The sequence below is a fragment of the Grus americana genome, chromosome 2 (assembly GCF_028858705.1).
Source record: "Grus americana isolate bGruAme1 chromosome 2, bGruAme1.mat, whole genome shotgun sequence".
Classification (NCBI taxonomy): domain Eukaryota; kingdom Metazoa; phylum Chordata; class Aves; order Gruiformes; family Gruidae; genus Grus; species Grus americana.
Window position 1 is genome coordinate 70,716,251 of NC_072853.1, and position 15,127 is coordinate 70,731,377.

Sequence of the window (15,127 nt, forward strand, 5' to 3'; positions counted from 1 at the left end):
GCTGGAGGTTTTATTTCTATAAATAGAAATTTAGGCTTATATTTCAAAATTTCTTTAGCTGTCTGAAATTTTAACAAAGTTCCAGGCATAAATATATATCCCTGTAAATATGCTGCTACTTTTGTAGAATGTCTTTTAATTTGATCCTTGAGATCTAAATAACTAAATTTAAAAAAAAATCCTTGAATATAAAGACTTCAGAAATTCAAAAGTATCAAATGGTTTAAAAGTGTGTCAGGTCAAGAAAAGTGATGCTTTTCTTTGTTTCTAGTGAAGAAAAAGAAATAGCCCTTGTATCTAAATCACTGGTTTTTTTCAGAAGTTTTAGTGGAAACCAGATGAGGCATTTACGGTGGTAGGGTAACAGGAATGATCTCTCATGATGTTCTTAACACCTGTTTCTCATACAGTAGTAATAGTGACATTGCTTCTGTACTAAGTAATTTTCTCACTTGCATCAAAGATGACAGTAAAGCATCATCTTTACCACATTGCACATTTTTGTTTGGAAAATATGATGGGTGAGAAGAGAATAATGATGTATCTAAAGTTAAACAAACAAACCTTGTCCACAAAAGGCTTTATGAAGCGTAGCTCTCCTGGTGAGCTTACTGCATTGCCTGAGTTGTTGAACCTGTATAGCAGGGTGGGTACGTCCTGTATAGCAGGGTGGGTACATGAGTGAATTTTCAGGTGCGCTGAACCTTTGGTTACGTTAGGGTCAGGCTGTTACAGCTGTACAGTATGTGGCCAGACAGTTCAGTGGATTCACTGACTTTTGCTCATAGACCAGTACTGAAACGTGATGACCATGGAAGTGCCCACTTGATCACTGTTAGGAGCTCTGAGGCACCTCCATCTTGCAGACCCCAGCTGACCTTGAAGGCATCTAAAAACTTGCTTGGCAGGTGGTTACCGGAGAATTCTCTAAATGCTTGACCTGAGATGCCTGCTGGTGCTGAGAGCACCTAACCCCCACCTAAGCGCTGCCGTCCAGGTATCTGGAAGGACTACGTTATTTCACTTACAGTACGTTGTCTGATATGGAGTCTTAATAGTGCAGGCTCCCCATGTTGTACTTGTCTGGTGACGTGGCATTTGGTTTGTACAGAGACGCAGGCAGTGTGCTGCAATTAGGCTGATGCAGCTTTATGCAGTGGGTGCTTAGAATAGATGCTCTGGGGTTTTGATTCTGATTATCTGAATCCTGCATAAGACGTTCTTTTGGATAATCCTTTATGTGCACATTTTGGTTTTGCTAATCACAGCTCTGGAAAGTGAAGAAAGCTTTGAAAATGACAATCAAGTGGCAAGGCTTGAGACCCAAAATTCAGGTATAGTAGACATTGACCTGTTAATGATTACGTTCTTGAGTTGTCCATCTGTTTCCAGGTTACTGTGCAACTTGGCTTTTAGTGAAATGAAGATTTAAAAAAAAAAACCAAACCCCAACTATTAAAGTTTCCTATGTAGATCTTCCCTTTATGGATGGCTTAATCCAAAAGCTGAACAAACATTTTCAAACTTAAAAATTTCCTTGATGAATTCTGTATTTGTACGTATTTATGGTGTGAGAAACTTCAGAACTCCTCTGTCAGTCCTGCTAAAACTTAGCAGGTGGGACTGTGCTCCTGCCACTGTGTCAGAAAGGCATTCTTAACTGACATTGTGATTTAAAGTAAGAAACTAAATATTTCATGAAGCTGTAGGTATGCCTTCTTCCTTGTGGAACTAGTAGAAGACATGACATGTTCTGGGGACAGGACAGCCTTTGAGAAATCCTCTGGGTAAAAATTAAATCCTGAGACCATTTGCAGGACATGCAGTGGCAGCAGGGATCCAAATTAACATTATTTTTTGATGTGAGTGTAATCTTTTGAAAGTACAATCTACACTGAAAGTTTCTCTTGTTGGTAGGAGAAACCGTTGTCTAATCTTCAGTGTTTGCTTCACAAGAAGTATTGGGGTTTTGTGCTGCCAGAAGTCTGTGCGTCTTGAGTGGCTGATAGCTCTGGTTGTTCCTTTGTCAGTATTCAAGGAACTGTGTTTAAGCAGTCACAATTTGTGGAGATAATCCATAACTGACCTCTTCATGCATGAAAATGGTTATGGTTTTTAAAAATGGCTTCCTGTATCTGCCAGATTCTTAGCCACTTGACTTTGCTTTTGCTTTGTGAACTCTGCTGTCTCAACAGCATTTTTGTAAGCAAAGAAATCCTGGATGTTTGGTGTAAAATATAAAGGTAAAAATTAAACTTTTTGCCTACCCTGTATTTAGCAGGCTTATAAGAGCTTTGAACTGTTACCTAGCTTAATGTCTAAGCAGTTTAGTGTGCAGTTTAAATCTCTGTGTAGGGAGTCAGATACCAAATGCTTTTCCCTCCAGTTCTGACTTGATTATACTTTTTACATGTATTGCAGTTTGGTACATACAATGACTCTGAAAAGAAAACTGAGGAGTATGATACCCAGGTAAGAGAGAATCCTGTGGCTTCTGATCTATAAAGTCTATGTGGCCTACTGATTGACTTGTTTCACTCTTTTTATTGCTGCAAGTGTTCTCTCATAGTTGTCAAGTGGATCATCACTGTGTGGATGATCAGATAGTGAAGATTCATTCTGTTAATTTGTGAAAAGAAATAGCGAAAGAGTTGTTTTGTTAGCTGAATCTGGTTGAAATATTTCTGAGAAGCAGAATTGCAAGTGACTTACGTGAAGAGAAATGTCTTAAAGGGTCTTCATTCACAAATTTGAAAATTGATAGTTGTACTTGTCATTTATACTGGAGGAATGTTCATGTGCTTCCTGATTTCTGAAAGGAGTTGAACATAGGTGGCAATATTGGTGTTAAGCAGAGAGCTACTCTTAGACCCTGATCCTCCTGCTGCCTCTTGTTGCTTATGCTCTAACGTCCTTTGTGGTCTGAACTGATCATTGGAATTTTCACCACCTTCTCTACGATTGGAAGTATATTGGAAATAATAGTAGACATTTGGAAATAGGAAAAGATTTTCAGGGGAAAAAAATACGTGACTGTCTTCTAGTTAATGCCATGAAAAGTCTGTATATAAAATGTGAACTAACAAACTATTTTCCTTGTCTGTTAGGCTATGAAATACTTGTCATATTTGCTCTATCCACTGTGTATTGGAGGTGCAGGTTACTCCTTGCTGAATGTCAAATACAAAAGGTATCATAAATTATAAATGATTTTCTACAGAATTGAAGCATTCCCCATTTTTTTCTATATTAATTAATTGGAGATGATGGGTTATGGAAATCAGTTATTTTAGTTTGCTTGATTCATAAGCCAGGAACCGGAAACTTCCTCATTCTATAGGAGCTAAAGCTGAAGTGTCTAGCTGTTTGTTGGGGTTTTTTTAACATCCTGTAAGCTACAGGTTGTTGTATTTTGCAAGTAACCTGATATAACTAGTATAGATTTCAATAGCTTGCATACATGAGTAAGCCATCAATCAGAAGAGCAGAAAGAAAGCTGGCACTGATGTTCAGAGGACTGATAAGGTGACAGGAGAGATGAGAAGAATTCAGTGGTTAAACCTGTCCAGTAACAGAGAGAAGCAAAAACTGTCCCAAAATTATTTGCTCTGAACAAGAGGTTCCTCTGTTCCTAAATACGATAGCTAGGGTGGCAAGCCAGCAACAGCGTTTTTAAGAAAGGACTCGATTCCTTTAGAGACATGGGCTTTTACTGCAACATACTGATACTTCAGCAAGAGACTCAGTATTTCATGAAAAGGTGAAATACTTGTCCACTTTCACTTAAAATAATACAATTAGTTCATTTTGTATTGGAGAGATACACGCAAGTATGCAGCCACAAGACTTTGCTGTAGGAAAAAATCTGCAAACACAAGTATGGTTATGGCCATGTAGATGGGGTTTTTTGGGATTTTTTTTTAACAGTCTTTAGTCCCAGAAGGGGTGGGAGGGAGAACAAGCAGTAGCTTAAAATAACATCAGAAAGAACTACTGTTGCTGTATATGTGGGCCGTAGCACTTGTGCTAGAAACTGGGGCGATTTCTAGGCTATTAGAAAAGTTTTTTTTTTCAAAAGGTTGTCTTAGTAAGGAGCTAACAAATATGCAGCATTTAAAAATCCTGCTTTTCTCACAAAATTCTTAAATTCATTCAGTACTGCAAAATACTACATGCCAGGTGTTCTGTGAACTGTAGCTTGAGAAAGTGAAAACAATTCATAATCATAGAATTTTTGTCAGTGTTAAATCTATTTGTAAGGAAATGTGACGGAACAGGTAATCTTAACAGTGGATTATCGTTTAATCTTGCAGCCATTTTCTGATGCATTTTTTAGATGCTTGTGGATTAGTGAAATGCTGCCACAGCTGTAACGTTGCTATTAACATGTCACTGACACAGCAGTGCAAGTTTAATTTTACATAATGTAACCTGAGCATCACAGTTATGAGCTGTTCGTACTATCACAAGCAGAAGTATGCAATTTGACCAGTATCTGTAATGCCACTGGTATTTTACTAAGATTGTGCTCCATTGAACATCTGGGAAGGGTTGTTAGATGTAAGGAGGGGAAAATGTAGATTGCATGTATGCATGTATGCAACCTGTTTGTTGGTTTTGTGGTTTGGTTGGTTTTTTAAGTGCCTACTATAGTGATTTGCACTGAGTGGTATTCGTTGATTGAAATTTGATAAGTCCTTACAATGCCATGTTAAGTGTCTCTTTAGTATTTAGAATATAGTGTTGCCTTTGCGAGCCTTAATGCAGTCAGGGTTCAGTGCACAGTATTATCTGATGTCATTTTGGGTGCAGAAGTCTTAGAACATTCTGAAAAAGTATAAAAGCAGTTGATAAAGCTCTCCAAACTTGTTGAATGTGCTGATAAACATCCGTTGCTTAAACTTTTCACACCTTCTCTGGAGCCCTTCCTAAAGCAAGGAAGATGTGAGGTATTTAGTTCTTCTGTAAAGTAATTCACAACACAGCCGTTTCTTGGAGTAGTCAGCACGCAGTCATGTAGAGGATGTATTACAGGAGTGTGTGTATATATATATTTTTGGCTGAGGTGAAAAAATAACTGAACTGGCTTCTTTGTTTGTAGCTGGTATTCCTGGTTGATTAACAGCTTTGTCAATGGTGAGTCCCGTCTTACGTTGTTGTTTTTTTTTTTTTCTATTCATATTTCTTCAAATGGAGGCCAAGACACAAATGTAGAAAATTAACTGCTATCCGCTGGATCAGTGTAATATAGAGCAATAACTTGACTGGAGGTTCCAAAATTATCACAGTGATTGAGAAGGGGAGAAGAATCAACCCAAAGTGAAACAAAAGGATTAGATGCATCTTCTTTCTTCAGGAAAATGAGTGTAAATCTCTAATTGTGAAAGTATAGTTGTGCGGTGTACTTCTGTGGTGCATTTGTCCGTAAGTTTTCCATCTTTTATCTTCAGGAGTGTATGCTTTTGGATTCCTGTTCATGCTGCCCCAGCTGTTTGTAAACTACAAGGTAAGATTGAAAATTAATAAAAGACTACTTTTTTTAGTCTATTCTTCCAGAATTTATTACAAATTTATATTTTTAATCCTAGATGAAATCTGTTGCACACTTACCGTGGAAGGCTTTCACATACAAAGTAAGTAAAGCTCTAATTTAAAGATTGGTGCAGTCATTTTAGAAATAGTTTTCTGTGAGAAACAGCTTAGTATTATGTAGCTTAAGGCTGACAGTGCTTTGTTTGTTTTAAGAACTAAACTGACAGTAAAACCAAATTTGTTTGCATGTTTTAAAAAAAAAATTTTATTTCCATTTTTCATAATGACTTCCTTATAATGAGAATACCTGCATCCTAGTTTTGATGATAATACTATTTTTTCTACTGTCAGCTGTCTTGTGTGGGTGCAAATGTTAGTCCTGCAAATAAATTGCTCAGTCTCAATACGTTATTTTAGGAAGAAAGAGATTGTATTAACAAAGGATAGTTCTTGAGAAACAGACAGGCCCACTAAAAGACCTTAATTTGGCAGGTTCCAGGAGCTACCAGAGGCTGACGTAATGTACACACTGTTCTGTGCTGGGGTGGGAATTCTGAGCTGCTGGGTGGTGTAATGACAAACATGTGGTGGGTGGTTACACGGTGGAAAAGGGGCAGCACTGTGGTGTCCCCACTGCCTAGACTGCCCTTGTAGGAAATAATGTGATGCTGTAGCAGAGCTTAATACCAGACCTTGGAGGAGGGAAAGGTGAGTTGATTTCAAAACAAAGTCAACTTACTAACCCTTTGATACCTGCATACCCACAAGCACCCACGTGAGTGTCCAAGTGGTTTGTGTCATACTCAGGCACCAAGACGGATGTACCTGAGTATCCCAGTCAGGATTCCTTGTGCTGATATGGAGGACAAGGGACACCCACTGTTGAGTTCCTGTTTCTCCTACGTTCTTCCTCAATCAACAGCTACATGCTAGTTTTGTACCCCTAAAGAGCTGATAGTATTTTGATTCCATCCTTACCCATCATCTGTGAGTCATTAGGATTTTTGTACTGTCATTTCTTTTCCTGATCGTTGTGACCTGAGAAACCCTAGATGGATGTGCTAGCATCATCAAGATCTTGATACCATCAACATGTGCCATGTTCCACTCATAAATGCTTTCATTTATTGTTCCTTTGTGCTGGTGTATTACGATTCTCCAGAACATCAGTACTTAAAAAGAAACAGCGTTAGAAACTGCTCAAGACATGGTGTCCAATTCTGAACAGATGATCTGGGACAAAAGAACTAAAATCTTAAAATTTGAAGTGCCTTTCATAGCATTTCCATTTCTGTGAGCCTACAGCAATAGCCCAACTTTCTGCTGCCTTAATGTTTTTAAGGAATCATGGAGCATCTAGGAAAACTTTGAAATAGAGCTGGTAGCAGAATAGCAACTAAACAGTGTTCGATATGGAAATATAGTAGAAAAAAAAAATCTAGTATCTCAGACATATACTAGGCAAATCAGCATGTTTCTTAATGGGGGGAGTAAAAGGTACATTAGTGACCTAATTTTACTTTAGCAACAAAATACAATAACTGAACAGAGACATCAGCAGTTGATTAGATAACAAAGGACAGTATTCCAGCAAGTAACCTTTAAAGCAACAGAATTCTCTTGCTGAATAGCCTTTTCTTACAGAGTGTTTATGCTTCCTGTTAAGATGCCAGAGGCTACCCACAACAAAGGCTTGTGTGTATGGAGAAAGAAGTATATGATGTTTTCAATTATGTTTAACTTACTGGTCTTTGGAGGGGGTAGTTTACTTTTTCCTAGCGGATGTTTAAAGTTGCTCGCTCTCTTCTGCACTTTGAAGAGTGGAAAGAATAGTCTGAGGTCTCATCTGTGATTGTTGTTTTAGAGAGCTTTGGGTTTTTTCTTTAATTTGAACTCTTTCCTGTTTTGGAAGACCTTGGCAAAAATGAAGATCAGTCTTAACTTTCCAGTTCCTGTAGTCTTTATGTTTATGCTCTTTATGCTTTTATGAGGAGTACCTTCATATGAGGTCATCCCCAACAGAAACCTACCTAGACTGAATACTATTAGATGGGCTGCCTTGATGCATTCAATTTTAGTGGCTCATGAGGACTGTCTAAGTGCCTGAAGGATGGAGCATTTAGCTCTTTCTTCCTTTCATGGTTGTAGGATCACTCACTTGGGTGTTGACTTGGAAAGGCCGCCTTGTCCGTCTTGCCAAGTATTTGTTCCATGACAAACCTGCTTTGCACAGGCTTGAGAAGTGCCATCCATATTCTTTGATAACTTCAGATTGATGGATTTGTTTTGACTTGCCAGAAAGAGATTTCCTGTTGTAACTAAGCGGAACTCTCACCTGTCCAACACCCCCATCTTCTGCTGAGGCTTTGTTTCATCATATAAGCATTGGTTCATTTTGAAGAGTGAGTCGTCCTCTGCTTAGAGAATACATCCTTTTCCCCCTTCTTATGCTATGGATTTAGGTACAGCTTGCTAATATTGAAAGGAGAAGCCATGTTACTGACTCAGTTTGTTAACCCAACGGTGAATATTCTTTGGATTTGTTTCCTGCTGGCTTTTATAAGTTGAAAGTTTATTGCATCATATGATGAGTACTAGAGCTGGTGTACTGTTAAGAGTCCATTTCTAGTCCTCCCTGTAGGTTAGAGCCAGATCCAGAGGAGTTGCCCTTCTGTTTACTTTCTTTACCTCCTCTGACAAAATACTGTTATCTTTGCATGCTTTCCCAGCAGATGTCTGGGAATTTAAACTTTCTCACTTGAGAAGCAATAGTGAGAAAATATTTCATTATTGCTTCAGAAACAGAACCTATAGTATGCTTAGTTGAGTGGAAACGGTGTAGAAAATTGTCTTGGATAAGGGATGGATGATTACTTCCAGGAGAGCACTGAAAATATTTTAAAATTTCTCCAAGACTGTCAAGTTAATGTTCTTAAGAGCAATAAATTAACAAGTTTTTACACAAATTTCAAATTCCCACAGAAAATGAAAGTGAACTGACATTTCCTAAATCTTAAATAATTTGAGTAATGAATAAATAAAAGGTTTTTGCCAGTTTCTTTTAAAGATTTCACAGAAATTGAATTCATGTTTTCCCCCTCACATGACAATACTCTCACTTAACTGAAGTAGTCCTCCTCCTTTTTATTTGTAACTATAATTGTGTGGTCTGGAGTAGACAGTATGGTCTTCATTAAAAGAAAGAACTTTAAAGTTTGCATTAATTAGTTTTTCAGCATAACCCTTAAGTGTTGTTATAAATATGGAAGTAGTCTGTGTTCCTACCAGAAAATACAGTTCTAGGAAGCCTGTTTCCTGTAGCTTTGTATGACAGATGACTTCCTTTCTTCACAGCCAATTGAAGTACACTTTTCTTTTATTTGTAGGCATTCAACACCTTTATTGATGATATATTTGCCTTTATCATCACTATGCCAACATCTCATAGGCTGGCGTGCTTTAGAGATGATGTCGTGTTCCTGGTCTACCTTTACCAAAGATGGTATGCCTTTCTTTCATATTCATCAGAGTTTTTACAACGCTGTAGATGGTTGCAGTCTTATTGCTGTAAAAATCTATGAAATAGTTTGGGATAGACTTTAAAGAGATTTTTATACAGTAGTAATCCATAGTATGATCTGGATAATGGTAGTTGTGTCTATGCCTAGTGAAGGGAATGGTGAGGAAGGGATCCTGAAAAGGAGATCTCAATTCAAATAAGAGGAACAAAAACGCTTTCCATAACTGACAGTATTCCTGGCCCCTTTTTTAGCATGCTAAGAGAGTAGGCAAGAAATTCCTCTTCTCACAGCACACTCAGAATTTTCGTCAATGACCCCTTCTCCTCCCCAAAACAGCAGTCGTCCTTTCCAGCAGATAGTTTCACATTTGCAAGTTACAAAAAGAAGAAAGGAAAACAAACAAACAAACAAACCATATGAATACCTGAAGTAAGGTGAAGGAGAGCCATTTTTAAGCTTGTAGTCACAAACCCTCTTAGGAGTTCTGGGCTTCTAACCCTTACTGAGGGGCTGCATGCCTACAGATGCTCAGCAGTACCCGCGGTGTGCTTTCCAAGTTGCTCTGCAAGGCACTAGCAAAGGATATTTTTTGATGAGGGATTGCCCTGCTCTGCTTTCCTCTTTATCTGGCTTCCAAACACAAGTTATCAGGTTCTCTTGTGAGTTGAGCATCTGGCAAGTTTCAGATTCTTTAAGTAACTAAAATTAGATGGGGAAGAGGCTATATGCAGTAATCATCGAAAGATTGTTTATAGTGAAGATAGAAAAAGTGTATTCGTGTTCCCAAGAATAAGTATTTAGATGTGGAGCAAACAAGAATTCTAAGTCTAGTTCACATTAAACCAGAATATATGGATGTGTATGTCTAATTGTTAATACTAAATGTGAGCTTCAGGTTTAGGTTTATATAATCGCACATAGGTGTAGTAAAATAGGTCCCCTTCCAAGGTGTTTTTCTAGAAGTTAAGAGCTCAACAACATCTGATAGGGGCTGGACATTGGTTTCAAGTTTGAGAGGTATCCTGGGTTGCTTGAAAAATACTCCAGTCAAGCTTTAGGGGAGCTAATACATCCATCTCTGAAGAGGCCCTGTTACGAGACAACTGGTTAAGTCTTAATGTGAAGAAGCAAACGTATCTGTAGCTAATCTTTAAAACTGTTGTATTTTTTGCCACAAATGGGAACAGAGAATATGATGAGAAAGAAATTCACTTTTAAAATTAAGTAGCACAGAACTGCTTAATTCCTCCAGGTAGCAGACAATGGTGTAACTAATCTTTTTTTTTTTTCTGCCAGGCTTTATCCTGTGGATAAGAGCAGAGTGAATGAGTATGGAGAATCTTATGAAGAAAAGCCAAAAAAAAAAGCTCACAGAGAATAACTAAGAACTGAAGAAGATTCTGACCCCTGGACTCTTACTGGCTTCATGTATTATCTGGTCTAAAGGAAGGAAAAACTTATTTAATAAGAGTATTTTTAAAGCTTATGACAGAACTACATGGACAATACATCTTCTATATTGCCAAAATCTAGTTTTGATATCCTATTTCAAAACCCTTTTTGTCCTCACAAGGTCCACAGTCTACCAGATGTCATTAAATAAACTTCCTGCATTTAAACTTCTTTTCGGTGAAAACCTAAGTGTCCTGACCATTGTAATTAATATCCAAATCTACGTTTTTAAGACAACTTGCTAACTGGAAGTGTGGAGCCCATGCCACTAGGCTATGAAAAGTGAAAAAACAAACCAGTGTGTTACAGCAGAATCGAGCATTATTGCCAAACTGGAGGCTGTCAGACATAAAATGTATAATATTGGATTATATGCTAAATACAAATCATTCTCATTTGATAATGGAGAGAACAGAAATTCTAAAAATCATGATTAAAGTTGTAAGTTGTATGTGGGTGTTCATAGCTTAAAAAAAATGTTGGAAATATAGAATGAGAGAGATGGGGTTGTTAAAATTCAAATTCTGCCATGTTCTTAGTCCACAACATGGTAGAGGGTTTCAGTTGTCTTAAACTGAGCGAATATGTGGAAAAGCTGTAACATGATTTCTTTCAATATGTATCCAATTCATGTAAATCCTTCTGCATTGTTGACAAGCCTTCTGACTTCTTGGGATAGCAGGTATTCATATAATGCAAATCATTGTTATGTGCTAGGAAAGTCTCTTAACACATCTTAAATTCTTCATCATGTGGTACCCCAGTGACTGACTAGGCCAATTCCCTCGTGTTTCAAAGGGAATAAAGAATTCCTTGGTCTTTCCCCTTTCCCTCTCTGCCCTGTTCTATTTATTAGATGAAATGTGCATCATTCAAGTGGAATGATTTTGCTCAAGTACAATACAGGTTCAACAGACTACCTGGATACAGAGGAAAAAAAGCAGCCTGGTGAAGAACAGGTATCTTCCTTTCACACAATTTAAAATCCATATTTCATGGGAACAGTTCATTGAGAGGTATTTTGATCTGTTTCTTTCAAATTAGTAAAAACAGGTTGAATTAGTATACCAAAATTCAAACTTCAGAGCCATATCTAGAAATGATAGTTCCAGATTTTTAAAAGCAAGTTTCTCAGTAACAGTGAAACATAGAGTGTGTTCCTTTCAGCAGCAAATAAAATGCAATTAAAAAAAAATCCAAAAGGCAGAATTCTAGTTTCCAATTCTAGTTCTGCTTTGTTCAGTAAGTTTACAAATTAACACTAATGATTCTTAAGTTTCTTTATTAAATTGCATGCTGTTTGTGCAAGGCTATTTAACTTCAATTTGTCATTGATTGAAAATGTTAATTGAATAACCTTGAACACAGATCTGCTCCTGTGGTCTGTAACTACTTTATGAAGTGGATTTTATCGCGTTCTGATACTGCAGAAGTCAGAATGTATAAATACTTGGGTCCCAAAAAGATACGGAAATGTGCCTGACCTACATAAGTCTATGCAAAACCAGGGTTGCATTTGTTATATCTTGTACCTGTTTGGGATTTGTTTGGAAGGAGCTTTTTGCTGTTAGGCAAACTAATTTGGGACTCCTATTTCATAATAATAGTTAAATGTAAATGTGTGAAAATTTTTCCTGAAATAATTAATGCGTATAGCAGATACCCTTTTTGTGCCATTTCAAAACAATCAAGTTCTTGGTTCTTCTAGGATAGCTTCTGAAAGTCCAGAATACCGTATTCAGGTATTGCTAATGTTTCATTACTCATTTTTGTATGTAGCTGTTGAAAAATCACTCTTGCACCTTTACATACTGAGTTTATTGGTCTTCTGTCTTGCGTTTCTGATGACAATGACCTCATAATATCATATACAGTAGTCATAAAGAATACAAAATTAGAACATTTCAAGTCTTTAAAATGAGCGAGACTTTCCTGTTCAAGTCATTGTTTTATGCATTCAGTTTCCAAATAAAAGACTTGGCATACGGGATAGAGAGTTACCTTTTGTTGTTGGAAAGATGGTGAAAAACTATGTAAGCAGTGTAACTTTGGAGATATTAAATGAAATGTTTTAACATTTTAGTTGTGGAAGTGACATCAGCTTAAAACAAAAATGCCTTTCTATAGGTGGTTAATGCAGAAGGAAAAACTTCCTATATATAAAATGCCATTGAATGTATTGCAGCTCATGCCAGATTATCAGTATCTGTGATCTCTTAAAGAGTTCAAGAGTAACTTAACAACTTCCTCACTTCTAATCTGTACTCCCCCGCAGTTCTTCCAGTGCCATGCTATGCCACTGCCTGCTCACCTTCACATGCTGCCAACTGTTCTCGGAGAGGTGACCTGCCCTTACAGCTTTTTTTACCCTGGAGCCACAGGGCTAACTGAATTACCAAATGGCCAGCAGCACTGACAGTTTTTCTCTTAGCAGCAGAGCTCAAGAAGTTCTGCTCTGCTCTGCTGCTGTCGCTGCTAGAGCAGGTGCTGTATGTGTTGCTGATATGTGGACACCTGCACAAGTATATGTTCCCTTTTCATACAGCGTTGCTCTCCAGTAATTGTCGGCTCCAGCACCTATGCCTCAGCAGAAAAAGCATTAAGACAGATAACTCTGTAATTTGTCTGCTTTTAAATATCACATTTTCGATTTTTTTCATCAGAAGACAAATCTCATGTTGAGAAAGTGAAACATCGTTTACTACTTTCTGCATTACAACTTAACAGTTTTTCAATATCATAATATCTAAAATAATGCAGGTGGGCAGGGACCTCAGGAGGATATCCAGTACCAGCACAGCACCTTCCCCCCGACCCTTCACAGACCAACCAGCTTTCCTGACAGTCCTGTGTAAAACCATCTGAGCGAATAGATCCAGCTGTAGGAGTTGAGAAATAAAGCCAGAAAGAGCCCGACTTTCCCAGATGTCCAGCGAGTCTGTGACTGCTTCCCCTCTTACACTGGGAGAGGTTTGGTTCTGTATCTGTGAGGATCCATGCGCTTTTCCAGCAGTTATAGAATTTCCTTAGTATAGAGGGGGAACTGTGATGTCTCCCATGTTTTCATCCATCTGCATTAATATACCACTGCTCCTTCTTAAAGATATCTGGAGCTAATCAGTTTGCTCCGGTTTTTCCTTTACACAATTCTATGTCTTACTGCTCTTTTTAAAATCAGGTCCCCAAAAATCCTGCACTTTATTTATCCTAACTCCCACCCTGATGACTATACCTGCATCAAAAGGAACAAAATACTTTAGATTCAAGAGACAAACACTGGGGAATTCTGGCTCATGTCTGCCTATGTTTGGTTTAAAGAATCAAATAGCTTCTGCCCTTCCCCTCCCAGCTTTCTGTTTGGCAGTACTCGGTTCTTTTAGTCCTTGCCATATGGTACCCATCAAACTTGCAAGCTGTTTTGGGTATAGTAGGTACCAGCCTCTCAGTTTCTGGCCCCTAATGTTCTCCTTAGTCATCCACTGCTCCACAATCCTTATTAACCTTTATGATGATTTGTCCTCCTTCTGTTCTTGCACTAATGGAGCCTTGCACACCTGCAAAGACTCATGAGCTATCTTACTCTTATTTTGGACTTTGAAAAATGCACTTCGAACATTTTTATTAGGCATTAATTGCCTCTAGCAGTCTCTAGCCGCAGGTTAGTCTGTGTTGAGCAGCCTAAAGCCAGGCAGGTGTTTCATTGCCATGGTTCATCTGCATGCTCTGGTCCAGCTAACCACCTGGCCACTAAGGCAAGAGCCCTGGAGCATAGACTTTGGAAGCGCTGCTACACTCTTTGCTCTGTTCAGAACACCCGGCCTGGCACAGCTCCAGCGTAGTGCCGTGTAACGCTCAATGCCTGGCTTGCGGCCAGCCAGCAGCAGCTCTCCAGCACACTTTGCCTCCTTGCTGCCCTGCAGCCTTGGCTTTAAACTAAAAGAAGGTAGATTTAGATTAGATACTAGGAAAAAATTCTTCACTGTGAGGGTGGTGAGACCAGGTTGCCCAGAGAAACTGTGGATGCCCCCTCCCTGGAAGTGTTCAAGGCCAGATCGGATGTCCCATCTGGTCTAGTTGGGCAACCTGGTCTAGTGGAGGGTGTCTCATGGCAGGGGGGTTGGAACTAGATGATCATTAAGGTCCCTTCCAACCCGAACCATTCTATGATTCTGTGAACCTCCCACCTGCATTGCTTGCAAGCTTCAGCTCAAAGAGTCATCATAGATACCTAGTTTGGACTGACTTCTACAGGATCTACTGAAGTATAACCTCTACTTTTCCAACTGGACTTAGCAATTCATATTTCCTATCCTGAAATTCTCAACTCTTGCTACATTTTCTGTTTAGTCTCCATCAGAAGCAGACCTTTCATTTGCTTAGTGCTGACCATAAGAACAGAAAGGAATAAACAGTGTTTCATTTGGTAAAACCAACAAACCCTTCATCAACTTGCTTGAGAAAGAGCGGGTTAGCCTCACCCTCTCTGCCATCCCAGAAGCTGTTATAAAGATATATAGCAGGAAAAAAAAAAACCCAACAAAAACCCAAAAACCAACCACAAACAAACAAAAAAACCCCACAAAACCAAAACAAACACAAACTTTAACCAGGAATTTATGTTG

General features: G+C 38.4%; 1 protein-coding gene across 1 annotated transcript in view; it reads left to right on the forward strand.

The window, feature by feature from the left end:
* The window catches only part of CLPTM1L (CLPTM1 like), a 29,410-nt gene extending 16,825 nt beyond the window's left edge, over nucleotides 1-12,585 (forward strand). The window contains exons 10-17 of the mRNA XM_054817636.1: nucleotides 1,269-1,334; nucleotides 2,422-2,472; nucleotides 3,108-3,190; nucleotides 5,102-5,136; nucleotides 5,451-5,506; nucleotides 5,589-5,633; nucleotides 8,919-9,034; nucleotides 10,350-12,585. Coding sequence (XP_054673611.1) covers nucleotides 1,269-1,334; nucleotides 2,422-2,472; nucleotides 3,108-3,190; nucleotides 5,102-5,136; nucleotides 5,451-5,506; nucleotides 5,589-5,633; nucleotides 8,919-9,034; nucleotides 10,350-10,434 — 537 coding nt within the window. The 3' untranslated portion in view covers nucleotides 10,435-12,585. The remainder of the gene's footprint in view (nucleotides 1-1,268; nucleotides 1,335-2,421; nucleotides 2,473-3,107; nucleotides 3,191-5,101; nucleotides 5,137-5,450; nucleotides 5,507-5,588; nucleotides 5,634-8,918; nucleotides 9,035-10,349) is intronic.
* The last annotated feature ends 2,542 nt before the right edge of the window (nucleotides 12,586-15,127 follow it).